General features: G+C 34.1%; 3 protein-coding genes across 4 annotated transcripts in view; 2 read left to right on the top strand and 1 right to left on the bottom strand.

The window, feature by feature from the left end:
* LOC142981026 (uncharacterized) overlaps positions 1-18,686 on the bottom strand; it is a 116,383-nt gene that overhangs the window by 8,290 nt on the left and 89,407 nt on the right. Inside the window, exons 8-10 of the mRNA XM_076126681.1 lie at positions 6,354-6,528; positions 5,929-6,044; positions 5,301-5,415 (exon numbers count right to left, since the gene is read on the bottom strand). Coding sequence (XP_075982796.1) covers positions 5,301-5,415; positions 5,929-6,044; positions 6,354-6,528 — 406 coding nt within the window. The remainder of the gene's footprint in view (positions 1-5,300; positions 5,416-5,928; positions 6,045-6,353; positions 6,529-18,686) is intronic.
* On the top strand, positions 2,012-4,983 carry pck (Claudin superfamily protein pickel). Its single transcript, XM_076126646.1, has 5 exons — positions 2,012-2,196; positions 2,334-2,542; positions 2,741-2,936; positions 3,318-3,446; positions 3,775-4,983. Exons 1-5 carry the CDS (start codon positions 2,163-2,165, stop codon positions 3,933-3,935), a joined length of 729 nt encoding a protein of 242 aa, XP_075982761.1. The 5' UTR covers positions 2,012-2,162; the 3' UTR covers positions 3,936-4,983.
* Positions 12,368-18,686, top strand: part of LOC142981034 (uncharacterized) — a 79,667-nt gene continuing 73,348 nt past the window's right edge. For both annotated transcript variants that reach the window (XM_076126692.1, XM_076126699.1), the window contains exon 1: positions 12,368-12,728. The gene's annotated coding sequence lies outside the window, so the exon portion shown is untranslated. The remainder of the gene's footprint in view (positions 12,729-18,686) is intronic.

The following is an 18,686-nucleotide window of genomic DNA, read 5'->3' as shown; positions in this document are numbered from 1 at the left end:
TTTCAAATATTCGCGCGATACTAAATTCTACTGTTTATTGTATTCGATACGTCACTACAGACTATTCAATTGGAAGTTATTCGCATACCGCCATTAAGCCGGTGTTTGGTGTTATCGACGCTGAAACTTTTTTGTGTGAAAAAGTAAGTATTTCTAATATATTTTGAAGTCTCATAGTTTTAAAAGTTTTCTAATAGTCACTTATCTGTTATATGCTATCGGTTCTTTGATTTTACAAGTCTCAACACAATAAAAAACTTACGAGATACTTAACCTCTAAACTATATAAAATCACCGTTTTAGTGAAGTTGGAGTAGTGTTGTACCTCGGTCACTGTCGATCAGCTGTACCTTGGCCAGTGGCCAAGGTACAACCTGGATGTTATACTTTGGCCAGGAGAATGTTTTATTAAATTATTTCACATTTACGTAATAATATTCCTAATTAAATATCTTTATTATTTCAGAAATCGATGCAAAAATCACTTAAAAACTGGAAATGGCCAGAAAAAGAGGAGATTAAAAGCCCGCAAAAAGTTAACAAGAACAGAGAAATTAATTATGTTCCAGAGATACAGAAGTACTGGGATTTCCATTAAATGCTTAAGGCTGAATAATATATCTACATTATTGATAGTGTTTTTATAATAGCTAGTCCAAATGACTGATTAAAATTTAAGAGAGAAATAATAATTTATATATAGGTAAAGATAATCTATACTAAAATTATAAAGCTGAAGAGTTTGTTTGTTTGTTTGTTTGAACGCGCTAATCTCAGGAACTACTGGTCCGATTTAAAAAATTCTTTCAGTTTTAGATAGCCCATTTATCGAGGAAGGCTATAGGCTATATATCATCACGCTATGACCAATAAGAGCAGAGTAACAGTAAAAAATGTTACAAAAACGGGGAAAATTATGACCCATTCTTTCTTATGTGACGCAAGGGAAGTTGCGCGGGTCAGCTAGTTGTTTCAATATTTTGTTTTCCTTTGCTATGCTATATAGGTATATTGATTTGCTATATTATATTATGTGATATCGTCGCTGCGCCTGCCAAGTTCCACATGTGTCTTTTGTGAGATTTTAGAAAACTTTTTTTTTTATTTGGGACACAATATTCATTTTTTTTAACATCAAAATACACATATGGAGTTTGGCAGGCGCAGAGATGTGATGTAACGAAACGGTGGCCAAAGTTAGTTGTTTTTGTTTAAATATTTTGTTTGAAAAGCATAAAAAAAGCTATGAATATTATTTTAATTTTGATCATTTCTAAATTTTGATCATTTGAGAATTTTAAAAATGTTTTGTTAAATACTGTATACTGTAATAATACTGTGTACTGTAATAAATCAAATAAATGATTTTATTTAACAAAACTTGATAATTTGCTTAATTTACCCCCAAATTTCAATGTGGCCTAGGTACAACGTACTACTGGCCTAGGTACATAGGGTATGTTGTACCTTGGCCACATTTCCCATTTTTTTTTAAATTTAAAAATATTATGTAAGTATTAAATATACATTTCTGATATTTTTTTGGTGAGTACCCAAATAATTGACATTTCAGAATATGCAAATATGATTTGTGTGCTGCACGTCAAATCACAATAAAAAATATATTTCTAAAAAACCGGCCTAGGTACAACAGGTTCCCTTACAATTGCATCGCTGCAAAAAATATTTGTGTTAACAATATAATATACAGAATACGAGTACATAAATATGGTGTTATTGTAAACTCTTGTTAACTAAAGTGGTGCTTCCAAAAAGTTGTAAAGATACATTACTGCGATATTGAGTCCAACTTCCAAGGCATATGTTATTATTTTAAATTACGCCTGATAAATCCAAATAAGTTATTATCATTATTTGGGACTGTTATTCATCTTACGCTAAAAATTTTTTTGCTTTGTAGTGCAATTATTTCAAACAATAAAATCTCAATATTTTCTAATAATAATAAAACAAATTATTTGCAGTAACGGAACGTTTAGTAACAACAAAAGTAACGTCATTACTGTCAGTCAAACTGTCAATTTTGTTACAGTTGGAAACGCTTGTTTAGTTGTTTTCTTTATTTTAATAATAAAGTTGTGTTATAAACATCATTTTGTTGATAATAATTGAACAAACTTCGAAAGAAAGAACGAAAAATCATGACGGCCGATAATGAGTATCCAAAAGCTTCAAGTAAGTAATGTGAACTCGGTCACGCCCTGTCTGAATATTCTTGATGCACCAGACGTTTTTAAATTAAATTTTAACAAGAATTTCTCATTATGATAATAAAAATACAATATTTTGAAAATTCTATGTATTTTTTTCAGATGCTACTCTTATTGGGGCCAGTATTACGTATGTGGCCGGATTATTTCTTTTGTTGTCGTTCGCCGGCCCGTACTGGATAGAGTCGTATCCAGAGATGTTTTCGAGTTTCAAACATATGGGGCTGTGGGAATACTGCTTCGATCATTTCCGATTCCCGTCGTATCAGTTCGACAAGCTGTTCCATGGATGCCATTACATCTTTAGTCAGGTAAGAAACATACTTTCTGTAGATTCTATGCTATTATCGAAAGATATTGATTTTTAGAAAACTTTTGCATGCTTATTCAATGAGTCTGTAGAAGGTATTTCAACTACACTATTGTAGTAGTATAATGTATGTATTAAAAAAAAAAAAAAAGCTTCTTCATTTACATTTGGTACATACTAATTAAATTATATCTTTTAGGAATACTACATGATCAGAGAATGGTTGCTGCCAGGTTGGTTGATGGCTGTGCAGTCGTTTGTGACACTGGCTTTGATCTTGTCTCTGACCTCTCAAGTGCTGCTGGCATGTGTCATTGTGCGTTGGCCACTGCGCACTGTGCTCCGATATGAGTGGATGTTTGTCTCCTCTGCCTTCATTATGGTTGCTATCTCAAGTAAGTTATATTCTACTGGTAGATAAAAAATATTTTGACGATTTCAAATACTTGTCAAAGTTTATGAAGCATATTTCACTTTGACTTTACTTAAATATTTTTATAAAATGTTATACATTCACTAAGTAAAAACCATCTATACTGCTTCAGTAGTCTGATCTCTAGACTGTTTGGTATGAATAACAGCTGTAATGGCTACATTTATGTTTAATAGTTTAAAGAGGCCAATAATATTATTGTAAGGAGGTCAATAGGCAGGCATAAATAAGGGTCTGCCATTATAAAATAGACTTGTTATTCTATCTACTGTTGAAATGTGACTAATAATAATAAACTATACATTTTAGATTAGTAAAAATACTATCATCTTCCTTTTTTCAGGTGTATTCTTGTTCCTAGCAGTAGCCATATTTGGTGGCAACTGTTACAATCGTGAGTGGCTTCTCTATCCATCATTCAATGTGCTGTCTTGGTCTTATGCCTTTGCTGTAGTGGCCTTTATACTATTTGGTAAGTAAAAGTTAATATTATGATTAATTAATGAAGCAGGTGGTTTCACAAGCATCTGATAATGACTTTGTCCCACTTTGCAGGATTATTTTCTCTAAAATGAGGCAGGATATTTAAAAGGAAAATAGTCTTGGCAGAGATAACTTTCTTATTTTAATGTAACATTTACAGTTACAGCATATTTCAGCATCTATTTGAAATGACCCTTACCTGATTTTATAGAAAATGTATAGTCATTATTAGTTGTGCATTAAAAAACTGCCAATCACTATTCAACTTTTTTCTGAATTCTTAAATGAGTACTAAACCACTGAAATGCATTTTACAGGTATTGCAGCAATTCTGCTATATTTGGAGGCCTGTAAGCTTTACGAACTACGTTTGGAAGCCAAGAACTTAGTGGCTCAGATGCAACACAGCCAGCCGGAACACGCCCTGCATCAGTTGCGCGACCAGTTGCAGCAACAACGTCAACTTGGCTACATGTAATCTAAATTATCACATTACAAATTCTCTAAAAAAAAATAGAACATTTTCGATTCTTCACAAAGATTTTGTTCACAATATTAGTAGTGCATACACGTCAGAAAAGCTGTGTTTTAAATTGTCTGTATTGCTATAAATCAAATGTAAAGCTATGGGAAATAGTAATGAAAGGTTCTGTTATGTCTCAAAGAACATTCAAAATATGATACACACTGGCAACTATGAATACGACATTACGAAATAAAGAAAAAAACACTCCCACAACTCTATGGCAGCTTAGAATCTCTACCAAGATCTATGATATTTAGGTCAATTGATATCTTTTCTATTAAATTCCCAATATAACACGTAACACATTTTACTAATTTTACGTGCAAATCTTATGCACTTGTAGGAATTAATTATTATTACGAAATTTTATGTGATTTTGTTCCCGTCCCTGTTTATTGTACTTACTCATCATTACATTCCAAACGTATTTAGTGATATTCAACGCCATCTTTGAATTCATTTAATTTTAAAAACTATGACATTGAATATGTCTTCAACATTTACTTTAAGTATTTTGATGTTAGATGTGAATTAGTGTTCGTATTTTGTGTATTAGTATTATTTTAAGATCAAACATTTTCGCGTTTTTAATTCCGACTGAATCTCATGTCTTTTTGCTTAGCGTAAGTCATTGTGTTCTTAGTGTTTTATATTCAAGTATTTCCAATTAATTGTGTATTTAATTAAGAACATTTAATCTCGAATTAATTCTTTAATAGGACATTATTAGATTTAGTTAGTACTTTTAAGTTATGTATTTTTAGTTTTTTATTACTATGTAGTGTTTAGGCAAAATGATCTACTAAAAGCTAGTACAAGTTAAAAGAACTTCAAGGAAACGAGTGCCTTGTAAAACATAATCTTTTGTTATAAAAGTATAAATTGTTATGAATATTTACAAATAAATCCGTCCTGGTGAAAATCTCGTTATGCAGCTATATTCAAGAATGTGCACTTATTGTACCTACTGATATTACAAATAAATTTATATTTTACTGATTTTACTTGGTTTTATTTTTCATCCGCCTAAGAATTTTTCCTGCGCCGACACTTTCTACATATACTATGCTCCGTTTCAATCGATTGTAACATCTTAAAACTTTAAAAACCTAGGTAGTAAAATTACAACATTTGACAGAAACCGTTATTCCTATAATCAGTATATTACATCCAGTTAAATCCAGTCGCCACCACTAATTTCGTGCCTTTGGTTTGTAAGTGGAAAAAAGTCCTATAAGTATGCCACCAGTGGTCTCTGGCAAATGTAATCAAATATTCCTTAGTAGTCGTTTTTTTTGTCATAACAGTATTACTTACTTGGTTTTTGTAGTCGATCGCAGACAGCGAGCACGTGATCGATAGTAGCCTGTGGTACGTTGCCATCAAGAACGATTAGCGGCGCGTCTTCTAGGACCTTCATGTGTTTGTTGACCTATAAATTATTGACTATTAAGTACTTGCCTAAATATAGTCGACTTAGGTCTTTAATAAACATGAGTAACTACTAAGGCACTCACCAGGTCTTGTGAGTTTTTTGCGTTACTATTAATAGGAACGTATTTAGTTAGAACTACTGAATAAATACAATTTAATCAAATAACTACAATATGTATCTAATATAAATTATATTAGTAGTAGTAGTAGTCCACTTTGTAAGTGCACCACAATACCACTGCATACAGTTAGTTCATATCGATAGGTCGTCAGCTTAAACTATAACTCATATGAGTTATATTAACTACCTAATAAACCGTGTAATTAGATATCATTACCTCAAAACGAGCATGACACGATATAAAATAGCGTGGACATTACAAATTACGCTTTTTAATTGTGAACTTTTATGAGCGGGCGATGTGTAAAACAATATCATATGACGGCTGTCGTCGAGTTTATGTTCTCGTAAAGTTTATAATGGTTAGACAGGCTATAAAGTGGTACGTACAAGATCGGGTGTGATGTGGTTGTGCAGTTCCATGTCTCCTAGACCAATGAGGCACTCTCCTCGCGAGTCTAACATTGCAGCGTAGGTTGGTGTTCGAGAACCTTTTATTATGCATCCTGAAATTAATAAATTGAAATAAGCTGATATTTTTGCAAATCATACTTATATCGATCAGAAATTGCAAATATTAATTTACAACCACAGTAGGCCAGCAACCTGCATAAAAAACGACTGAAAACTAAGAATTTGTTTTGAGTACCTTCTACTTTAACGGCAGATAACTGGATCGTTGTAGTTTCCTCTCAGAGATCTTTTGAAAGATCGTTTCTATCTAACATCACGGTGTTTTCTCTATTAAATACCCTCATCAACGTTCCATTGCAATATTTAAACCTCGAGATGAGAGGAAAGCTATGTGAACATACCATCCAAAAACAGGCCAGGTGCGATGCTGTCCAGGTAATGTCCATCAGCGTCATCTCCGACAGCGGTAAGCAGACGCGTGCGACCTCCTCGCAGTCGCCACAGAGCCTCGGCCAAGTTCCTGCCAACTCCTCCACCACACTGGTCTGTATTGCACGCGTGGGTACTGCCATCCAACTGCAGAACAACCGAGATATTAGGTTTACAGAACATCTTTTTTATTGAATAATTTAGCTAGACGTAAAAAATCCCAAAATAAGACTATATCAGAAATTTTAATATGTTCACTTAGAAAGAACACAGATACCTTCATGTACTAGGAGAACACAGAAACGTTTTGTAGCGCTAAGTCAAGTCGATCTGAAGAATCGAAAAGTTTTCCCTAGCATGTGTTTCGGTAATACAAACTGCTTATATTCATATCAAAAGAAGCTCATTACAAGCTCTAAACGAAGAAATAGTTTAATTTTGTTCTTAGATTATTACAAAAAAATTGGTTTGTCCCTAGTACTAGCTAGTCTCAGAGCGTTAATCTTATCTTGTACCAATTTGCCTACGCTGAACCGAATGAATATTATTACACACGTAAGTAATGTAAGTAATGTTCTTATTTACCACGAGTACCTTCTGAACTGCTAGTCTCCACGGTGTCTTAAATAAACTAGCGAGTTTAAAAGTAGTTAAAGTCACCTTAAACAGACTGCTGTTTGTACTTTGTGAGTCAATAAAATCTACATACGTGGGCTTACATGCAGCTTTGGGAAAAAAACTTAAATTAACAGTTGTTCGACATGACATTTGATTTCGATTTTCTACCCATTTAGGAACAAGCCATAAGAAGAAAATAATTATGCAGTGGTTCAAAATTAACTTGTTTAATATCATTATTAACAACATAAAATAGCAAGTATTTTATGAGTTTTTTTGTATTCCTGTATAGTACATTCAATAATGTTAGGTAGGCCATACATCGCAATCGTAGCAATTTTTCGTAGCGCATGTGGCCTACATTTCAAGTTCTACGAAGTTCAACATGATAATAATGTGGATTACGTGTTTTATGTATATGTATTTTTAGTACTTTATCATTAACCTTTAACCTTTTATACATTTTAATTAATTTTATTAGTAGTCAGCAAAAATGTATTCTTACACCATTTATCATAATGACTTATCAGAACCAATCCCACAATAAACATAACTGAAACGGACAAATACTCTTTTTAAATAAATTACTTACTAAAAAAAATAAACTAAAACATTCTCCTAACACGATTTATTTATGTAGAATACGTTCGCATAGCACCGTAGACCGTAGTAGGCTGAAGGAAGTGGTTTATTGCATGTGCATTTTAATTATAACCCTGTTCATGACAGGACCGCAGGGCGAATTACGTGGTACGAGGTGACTAGTGAGGTGCAAGGGACAATGCATGGGGATTAAACAGCTATTGTTGTATCACAATTGTATCGAATTGTAGCAAGTCGACCGATAGGTATTATACTACATAGTTAGTTAGTATTTTGCTCATAGAACTACAATTTGTTTGTTTTGTCAAAAAGAAGATTGGTTGTATCACTGTATTCACTTGTACTATTATTATGGACGATAAATAAAAATAAATAGTATTGTGTTGTTTGTACTGTACAGCATCGATTACGTGTTATGTAATCTTACATTTAATAAGTAAGCATACAGAAAACAAAACCAAATACGTGCCTCAACTGACATGTTTTGATTGCGTCGCAAAACTGTGTATTCTTTTCTCTCGTGTGCTTGTTTATTCATTGGTCCAGTAAAACCTAAATAACTCTTTCCGATAGATTTTACTAGGATGTAAACAGAATTCTTTCGCCGACCCACACTTTGTTTTTCACGGGAATGTTACCGCGGCCGTGGGCGTTGTTTGTTACAGTTTTACCACCAGATAAGCTATAAACTCTTAATATTCATTAGGTGTATCGAGCCAATCGAGCGATAATAATGTGCGCTTCCTAGAACTCGCAACCAAGGGTATTATTATTGAGAAAAGATTTAACTCATTCACCCATTATATTTTCGTTTTCCAGTTTTATTTTTCCCAATACTTAAAGCTTCTGCGTTTATCTATAAATTAGAGAATCAGATCATACAAACTTACTTAGTCTTAAATTGCTTTGTCGTCAGACATTCTAAGTCAATCATAGCATATTTAGAGAAGTTACTGGGCACATCACTAGCGTGCACAGATCAGGGGCTGGCATCAAGTGCGGCGGGCGGCCGGGTCGTCCGGTCAGTGCGCCGGTGGTCACCGCGCGAATGCCGTTGACCGCATTGATGGTATCAGGCCAGCCCAACAGCCCGCCAGCCCGCCAGCCCGCCACTGTCCGCAGTACGCTACTGCATTAGGTGATCCATTTGTTTTTGCACCCACATCAACACAGATTTATAGTACGCTAATGCTGCTTTTTACATTTGAATTTATTCAATTACATGCCACTGCGGAATTCAGTGTTCGTGTCTCGTTTATTTTCTTGCCATCATATTGTTTCATACGAGGTAGCGTGCTATAAAATTAGTAGGTAAACTTTGGTTTAAAATGGCAGTTTTAAGGAGTAATGGTTTTTCAAAGTAGATTATGACTTGGGTAATGTTTATGTAATAATATAAGCGCTCGTTTCCTTTTAAATAAGTATGAGTCGATTGAATTAAACCTGTATGCCCTCAAATATAGCAACAGACCTCATTGTTAATTTCAGAATTATTTAGGCATAAACTGCTTTTGTTCTTCATGGACGCAAGATGAGGCCAGCAGTGGTACAAAATGAGGGATAGATAAATAACTGTGGATGCTGGTATAGAGCGGTGATGATGACGATAAGATGAACATAACTGTAGAATCCGGCAAAACTGTTTTATACGCCGCTTAACATTTATAAACCTTATCAGACAAAACATAATGGATACTACTTTAAATTAATTTTATCAATCTATAGTAGGATTCGTGTCAACGAGTAGTGAGTGATCAGAGATGGTAAAGTACTTACACATGCAGACGTTATTAGTCAGGGTCGAGGGCAATTGATGAGTTCAGTGACGTCACACAGCCAGTACTTACAGCCACGTTGATTAATGGCGCCAGTTAACACTTTCATGTTGTTAAGCCTGTTTGTTCTACGGTGCTTTACGCAATAAATATACATGTTTTGTTTATTTATCATTTTTCTAATACTATTTATTAACTGTTAATAGAATTTAAAAGTAAAGTTGTCGTTTAAAAGTAAGGCTATGATAAAATTAACCAAAAGAAGTAAGCATGTGTGATAACAGGCTATACAGAAATCTCTAAGGAATGGACAAGAACTCAGAAATATAGAATTCAGAAAGAAATGCACCCATATTAGGGATTGGACGATTTTATAAAATCTTATTGAAATAACTAGGCGCTGTTTCAATTTAAGTTATAAACCGTAAAGAATTTCTTCAGTGTTTGTTTCCCAAATAAAATGTTAAAATATAATGCATTAGTGCTAATTAATTCCCTTAAGCACTGTTGATCAGCTTAGTTAATACCTCACTAATTAACAAGCCCCAAGATAATTTATAGCTACATTCATATTTTATCAAACAGTCTAAATTACAGTTAAAAATAGTACCGCTGTTGAGAGTTTTACATTTTTAAAAACTGCTCGCATTTCAAATGCATAAAAAGTTGAGTTCTTTTAGGTACTGCCCATTATTGTATGCTATTTATGACTTAATACGTTATTAAATAATAGCAACTTACGTATTTCCCGAAATCGATCTTATTACCTGCTGATAATACTTGGATTGGCAGACCATTCTGAGTCCAGTATGATCCTTAATCGTATGTCTCAATATCTACACAATAAAGGTGTGCAAATGTGCATTGGTGTCTTCTTGGTCAATACTTAAGTTCACGTTCGAAATAAAAAATAATGCTACTGACTTTATTTTATTAAGTTACTACAACCGCAGTTGTTATTGACCCACCATTTACGAATAGTAAAATGAATAAAATATATAATTCCCATTAACTTGTTGCATTCGTACAATTGTTTATTTCAATTTAGCAATTAGCTTGAATAGTCTACTGTAAATTATAAATAATATTATTACAGTAGTTATATTGTTGAATATTATTTTTGCTATTCTTCTTACTTCTTCTTCTTATCCTATGGTTAGTGGTCAACCTAGTGTCAAAGTTGTTCAAGCCACCCGAAGGCCTTTGACGTGGCTTAACGACTAACAACCGGGACCGACTTTTAGGGTGCCCTTCGAAGCACGGAGACGCCGAGTTCAAATACCACTATGCGGTCGCCTATCTATGAAATAACCGCGCCAAGGTTTGCTTAACCCACAGATCGTTTCCGGCCGGTGAGCACAACTGGCTATGGGCGCCTTTTTGCTGTTAAGTGGAGTACTTAAATATAAATCTATTACTATATTTCATTGGTGTTGACGTCCTGTACATCGAGTCTACGAATAGCTGTAAGAAAGGGTCGCAAGATGGGACTCGCAGCAAAAACAAGTCTCGCTAAAGGGTGACTATTATTTATTCGTTTCGTATCTGTATCTTACTGTGGCAACTACATATCATTATCTTTAACACAGAGAATGTACTGCAAACACAGATTTGGTAAACTTTAACATTTATTTTTTTATTTATAAAAGATATTTGAGTTCTTTTTAAATATTTATTTATCACAAACTTACTAACATAACAGTTACAAATTCTATTGCAAAAAAGATGTTGAATACATAAAAATTAACTTTTTTACTATAACTAATAATACCTATAACTATATGGACTTTAAGCCAAAAATTTGAAAAATCCGTGACAAATCTACACTTAATTACCTATCTGCATGATTATTATCTATTCCTGTATTCAGCAAACTATAAGTCCTTTAAATTCTATTAATCTGCCTCTTGTTATTATAATATATTTTGTGTAACCTAACAAAGTAATATTAGAAGTCAAAGTCTTAAAAACCTTCAACATCGTACACAAAAGACTGACCACTAACACACACCCTCTCTAAACACTGAAAGAAAATTAATATATTCACGAATATTCATAGTTGTAGTAATATAGGCAAGGCTTCAATCTTCAAGCGCGCTTTCATCTTAGTCCGCCCACGACACTCCAACTGCCGGCTGTAGATATATCTCCGAGCTGCCACCACTATTACAACTTAAGAACACCTAATATATAGTTCGTGGAGATTTCTCACATAACCGAATATCTACTAAAAATATCCGAGTGTTGGATTCGAAACCCTTGTTGTGGACTCTACGACTTAGCTACGAGAGTGCTACGCGCCTACGAAATTCAGCCTTCCGAATGCTATAAAAATAACAAGTATCAATTGACAGGTCACTGTTTTTCAAGCTAATATTGTACAGCTTAAATGCACATAGTAAAATACTTAGTTGTAACAATTTTACGAGCTCTATGTTTGCAACAGCTGACAGGATTTGTGTGCTCGATACAGGTAGCTGCTTTTCTTGAAGCTATCTTAATGGCATCTTAGGTCGTTGGTTTCTAAACCATTAACTTTGGAAACTTGTAAACGTTCAAAACATGAATGTAACTTCTCTTATCCTCCCACCATTATTTACATGCATAGACACAGAGAATGTATATACTTTACTTGGCTGCTTGAATGTAGGCGATAGACGGGTTTGATGAAACGCGTTAATATCTATTAAGAAGTAATGCGGCGTATAAAATATGAATAATCCCTTGATATAGACTTGTCGAAGCGCTCATTTAGTTGGACAGCCACGCCTCCCACTTGCCACATTATGATTAGACACCGACTGATCTGCAATTTTATATAAGACGGCGGGCGCGTGACGTTCTCAAAGTGTTATCTAGTAGCGCGACGTAGTGGGAAATATATTAAATAATATTGGTGTTTTTGCAATAAACAGTGTAATTTTTATAAACGATTTAGGTATGTGGGAGGGCGCTGGGAAGGCGGCGGTATCGAGCGTGGGCGCGCCGCCCTAGCGGTACAGAAGCCCTACAGTTGAGTCCGCGGAGAGGCAGAGCGCGCACGCCCGACGCTCGCGCGCCGGCACACGGCACACCGCTCACAGGACTGTGCACATGACAATATACACCACGTACACATATTCACCGCCGCTGCACGTGTATTTATGCAAGTGTCGCGCACACCGCGTGTTGTTCACATACAAACCGACCGCGAACAAACGTCACGTGTAACCTTCGCTTTCTAACAATCATTGGCTCCACGAAAACGATTGAAAATTGATAGTGTGACAATAAATAACATGATACGTGACAGAAAAATAGTGTTTATCGTATAAATTGGGCGGCGGCGGCACGTCTACGTCATGCTACGAGGTAAAACAATATTCATTATTTCCAGACGTTCTGTTATTTTACGTTAATGTATATTATGTCTACTGGAAAATCATGGAACCCAATACTCCACTAATCTTTCAGGGCGTTAATGACACTAATAACTTAATTGTATTAACTGAAAATTGGAATGTGCTTACCTAATTCGAGGAGACATTACGTGTATCTATCTACGAGGTATTTGTAGGCAAATATAATTGTTCATGCCAATTGTCAAGTTCAGAAAATACGTATTGAAAATTCAAACAGAATGACAAAGTAGTTTTAATTGAAATGTTATTAGATGGATGACAATTGAAGAAAACACGACCGTCATAACTAGTAGTTATCATGAATACTACAAAAGAAAATAATATGCCAAGTGGTAACGCCTTACGATATCAGTCATTTGAGTAAATTATATGTTGTTATGTTTTACTTACTAGTAAAGCCATCAGCGAAGGAAATTCTAATTATGTATTTGGATTTGCGACGTTGATGGGAAACAAAAGACTTTAGTGAGAGGTTTTTGCGCTTGTTGGAAAACTTAAACTCACCCGGGGGACTCACTCCGGAACAAGGATCAAAGTAAAGGGATTCCAGTTTTCCGGAGGTATCGGAACGATCGCATTTGGAAACGTTCGACACTTTACAAGTGTTCAATAGTATTTGCTATTGCTTCTCAATTTGCAAGACAAACGTGCGCTGAAAGTAGCATTGTATAATCACTGCAAAACATGTTCATTCATACTCAAAATTACCTTGAAAATCGAGTATATTTAACAAAAAAAACAAAGCTCTACTACAGAAGATCGTATATTTTTTAAATGGTGATTTAGAAGTACTTTATCCATCAAGAGTAGAAACAGCTGTTTATAATCTTTAGCGGGTCGTTAGTCTGTATATATTAGGCGCCTGCAGACGATGAAATCATCAACAATCATTGAGAAACATGCTCAGCTATCTAGCTGAAGGCTGGTTTCATAATTTTTCTCAGTAATGCATTTTATCCAAGTTTATTTTATAAACGATTGCAAAAGTAATACGTAGTAAGTCTTCATTAAAGCTGAAGCTTTTCTTGACCACTCAATCTTTGTTAGTCTTTTTTTGACTGCGATTTCGAACTAGAACAAAATAAAATAATATTGCTTTTTAAAAAAATAGCACATCAAAATTCTACACAGCTTATGTGTGTACAATTACTCCATAAGTGTATTTGAATTATAAAACCTATTGATATTACTTGAAAGAGAAGTACTCGTGCCCAGCAGTGGGTTGTTTATAGGCTGATATTATATCACATTCCGCGGAAGCGTAAGAGCCGATTAAGGGATTATGTGAGATAGCTGGGTGGATGCGGCCACATTCACTAACTACTCTCTTATCGTCGAGATATCACAATATCCCTCTTATCATGGATTATAATGATCTGTTGGAGCTTTCATGTTCACAGTCGACTTATTACCGACATTTTCACGGATCAATTCATTACGTCTGCTATACAGTAGCTTATTACATAAATTACTCACAAGATTGGTTCTTGGAATGGCATCGACATAATTGTAACCTTTTCCACAGAGGGTTTGTATCATTTTGACGCTAATGATACACTGCAATCGATGGAGTTCTACAAATAATGTACTAAGTCGCATTTGCATGTCATGACTTAATTGAAGTTGAGTACTAGTAATTTTATAATATTTGAGTAAAGTAATGTTTAAACGATTTGACATTCTTTATGTCTTCTTTATATCTATCTACCAAAATCATGTTGTCTCTTCTTGCCATATTTATTCTATAAATCTCTTCTGGTTGTATTTTTTATCGATACAAAGCAATAATACACATGTTGAGATTAAAATAAGTATTAAATACAACAAGGTAGTGTCATTATCCAACTAATTAGCTTTGATTCATAAAGCCGGTCAGGCTTCTGCCGAACAAATTTTGCAAACGTTTCACTTAGATAATTTAGAGATTATCTTTGAACTTAATATATCCAGGTGCCAAAGCAATAGCTACTTAATAATAATGCGATAATACGTAAAAGTATGTTGCTTGCTTCATTTCCATCATCAGCCTGTAATTAAGCAAATAATTTATATTCTGATACTAGTAGAGCCTTTGGCATTCCATTCATAATCTTCTTAACAATACTTGTCTTATTACAATATTATTTGAAACATGTCTTCTATTAATAAACAAAGTTGCATGATTGATCATTATATCGATTACCTCTCGTCCATTTTCTACGTTAAAAATGCTGTTGAGAGGGCTACAAAACCAGAGCAATATATTGCCATGTTATCAGTTATAATTGTTTCAAATCTGTTCTCTTGCGAAACATTAAGCAGAGGGTCCGACAAATAACATCGGGCTGCGGGCAAACATCAATCATTGATGATTAATTACAAATTAATTTGAATTTACAAAATTCCACGCCTGTACTGACATGGGTGGGTGAGATGAAACGTAATTATTAATGAAACGACTGTGAAATTGCACTGTATAATACATTTAGTCCATTGAAATGTTACATGAGATTTACATTTATTAGAGGACGCAATATTATTTTTGGAACATGTAGGGGGGGTCAATAGAAGCTTAACTTGAAGTTTGTGGGGTCGCCACCCTTGTCCCCCGGCCGCCATCTTGGAAAAGGGGGTGGAAACACTTTTTTCGCTATATCTCGGAAACTATGCGTCGTACAATAAAATTGTGAAAGTATAATTTGTAGCAAATTTTTTTGTCTACAAATATGTTTTAGAATTTTTTGCCCTAAATTAACAATTAAAGAAGTTATAAGCGAAATAGTGAAATTTTTTTTACAAAAATTTTATTTCCGAATCCGGTCTATTTCGGAGCGCTGTTACTGAGTTTCTAATTAATGAAATAAAAAAAAATATATAAGACCAATTTTTCCTCGAAAAATACTCTACAAGATTGGTCTGAGTTATTTTTTTTTAATTTATTCATATCAGCTTAGCCTTTTTTCCAAACTATGTTGGAGACGGCTTCCAGTCTCACCAGATGCAGATGAATACCAGTGTTTTACATGGAGCCACTGCCTATCTAAACTCCACAACCCATTTACCTGGTATATAAAACGATACCCCTGGTTAAGACTAGTTGTCAGACTTTCAAGCTTCTGAGTACTGTTAACGACTGTCACATATCTTCGAAAATGACAGCCGGGACCCACAATTTAACGTGCCTTCCGAAACAGGGAGGAACTCGATATGTGTAAGATGGTCACCCATCCACAAAACAACTTCGGCATGCGTGGCTTAACCTCAGAGATCCATCCGCGCGGCTGTTGCTAAAAAAAGTTATAGAGCAATAAAAAAAATAATTATTAAAAAAATTGCACTTTTTTGTTTATAACTTCTTTAATTGTTAATTTAGGGCAAAAAATTCTAAAACATATTTGTAGACAAAAAAATTTGCTACAAATTATACTTTCACAATTTTATTGTACGACGCATAGTTTCCGAGATATAGCGAAAAAAGTGTTTCCACCCCCTTTTCCAAGATGGCGGCCGGGGGACAAGGGTGGCGACCCCACAAACTTCAAGTTAAGCTTCTATTGACCCCCCCTACATGTTCCAAAAATAAAATTGCGTCCTCTAAGAAATGCATTATTCGGCCCTCAAATTGTAACATTTCAATGGACTAATTTGTTTGTACAGCGGTCATTTTAATGCGAAGGAAAGAGGTGCAAGTCAAATAACGAAAAAGATTTATTTACATTGTCCCTCGGTCGGTTGCTCCTCTCCATAAATTAAAGGCTTTACACGAGAGGTCTTATTTCATTATTAAATTATATAACCGACCTGTAGGTGTTCTAATGTTCTCGCCAAATGTGTTTTGTATTTTATAAACGTGAAAAACGATTTTTTATTGCACGCCACATTTCTATTTAGTGTTCGTACTAGTTAAGTCGTTAGCACTAAGTTATGGTTAATTTAAATGCAGTTCTTATGTTGATGAATATTTTATGAAAATGTTAAACGAATTGATATTATTATGTGGTAGACTATAATGGATGGTATTTATTTTCAAATATTTGTGTAGAAATTTATTTTGTTTGATAAAAATAACGATTTATCATCTGTATCTGTTGGGTTTGTATGACGGGTGTTAATGATACTGTGTTTCCAACTCATCCATAAAATAGCCATTATTCTTTGTTATTTTACTGACAAGAAACAGGCCACTTTACGATGTGATGTAGTAGATAACTACTATATATAAATACTGCGTTTTACACGTGTTTTATAAACATACACCTGTACATATTGTACATGTGTTTGTACTACATATTCCAATTACATTAAGAACGTATTAAAGATAAAGTTCCAACTATGTATCGCGGGTACTCTAATGTTATTAAATATTTTAATTATGTGTGGCGACTTATTTGTGATATCTGCGTGAGAATGATTTTAATAAAGCGTTAAAGATTCTGGTTTTGTTATTCACAAAATTGCAGAGGTCAACGTATTTTTGGAATATTTTTAAGTAGTTTTCAATAATATAATCGCAATTCAACTTATTTTGTGATGAAATATACATTCAATTTGAATTACGTCCGAAATCAGCACTTCGATTCCTAAAAACTTACATTTAGATTTTTTGCTACATACCAATTTCCTACTAACTACTAGGTTGATCTGTAAATAATCCAAAAAATGAAAAATTATGCCGCGAAGTGTTAAAATTATCTGACTATAGGAACATTGGTATACAGAGTTAAATAAAATAAATATTATTGGACAACTCACACACGGTCATTTGATTCCAAACTAAGCAGAGCTTGTACTATGGTAACCAAATAACTGATAAACATACTTATATACTTCTAAATACATACTTTTATAGATAAATTGACAACCAGGCTCAGAACAAATACTCGTGCTCATCACACAAAGATTTGTCCCGGGTAGGATTCGAACCCACCACACGCGGCGCTATGGTTGTTGCGGCGAGGTGACCGCTTAAACCACTGCGCCAAACGTGTAGTTAAGATATTATAACGATTTCTGTAGTTATGTATTTTATCATAAATAATGAAAAACGTGTAGAGAAGTTCATAATATACGGTTGTTGAAGGTAAACCCGTTACTTGTTAACTCTGCCAGTAGTAACGGGAAAGGTTGACAAACTCAACTCTCCTATTGTTGGCCTGAGCCCTTCAACGTATCCAATTTGCAATATTCCACAACAAAAAGTCACAATAAATTGACAAGTATTTCATTTTTATCGAGTCTAAGCAGTATCTATGTTTGTGTATAGGTGGTGGTCAAAGGTTATGTTTTTTTTATTGGTTGTCGTGTAACAGCCAGTATGAAGTCTTCCGCATTCTGGCTACGGTCCTAACCTCCGAAGTTAAACGTAAAGTTTAATATGATATTGAAGTAAATGACAGTATAAATTTTGAATGCTCTATTTATTTATTTTGCAATATTAAAAATCCTGTCAGTGAAATCAAGCATATTATTTATTAAGAAGAGCAAGGAAATTATTTAAAATCATAAGTTTCAATATCCGTTACATTGTAAAGCTCTTGAAAATTCAGCTTCAGAAAAACGCTTTCAACACTAGTATGACGAGTATGAAGATTGATCAACAATTCATTTTTCACTGAAAAACGTACAACATTGTTATAACAAAAATCTACGAGTTTCATTTACCTGTCTAGTTACCTATGATATATGATAACTTGATAACCCTACGTGTTGCCGTCAGCAAAAAATACTACCAGGAAAATCTCACTACGATCACGTATCATAAGATAAAAAGTTTTTCCGGGAAAATAACTTCAATAATTCGTTGCAACATAAACGTTTTAAATCTCTTTAATAGGTTTCCAGTTAAAAATCGCAACTTCATAGAAAGAGTACGTAGTAAATAAATACAATAAAATTGTGCATCAATACAATAAAACTTTAAAACAATTTA

The sequence above is a fragment of the Anticarsia gemmatalis genome, chromosome 2 (genome assembly GCF_050436995.1).
Source record: "Anticarsia gemmatalis isolate Benzon Research Colony breed Stoneville strain chromosome 2, ilAntGemm2 primary, whole genome shotgun sequence".
Lineage (NCBI taxonomy): Eukaryota > Metazoa > Arthropoda > Insecta > Lepidoptera > Erebidae > Anticarsia > Anticarsia gemmatalis.
Note: the sequence above shows the minus strand (reverse complement) of the source record. Positions and strands in the feature narration are given on the sequence as shown.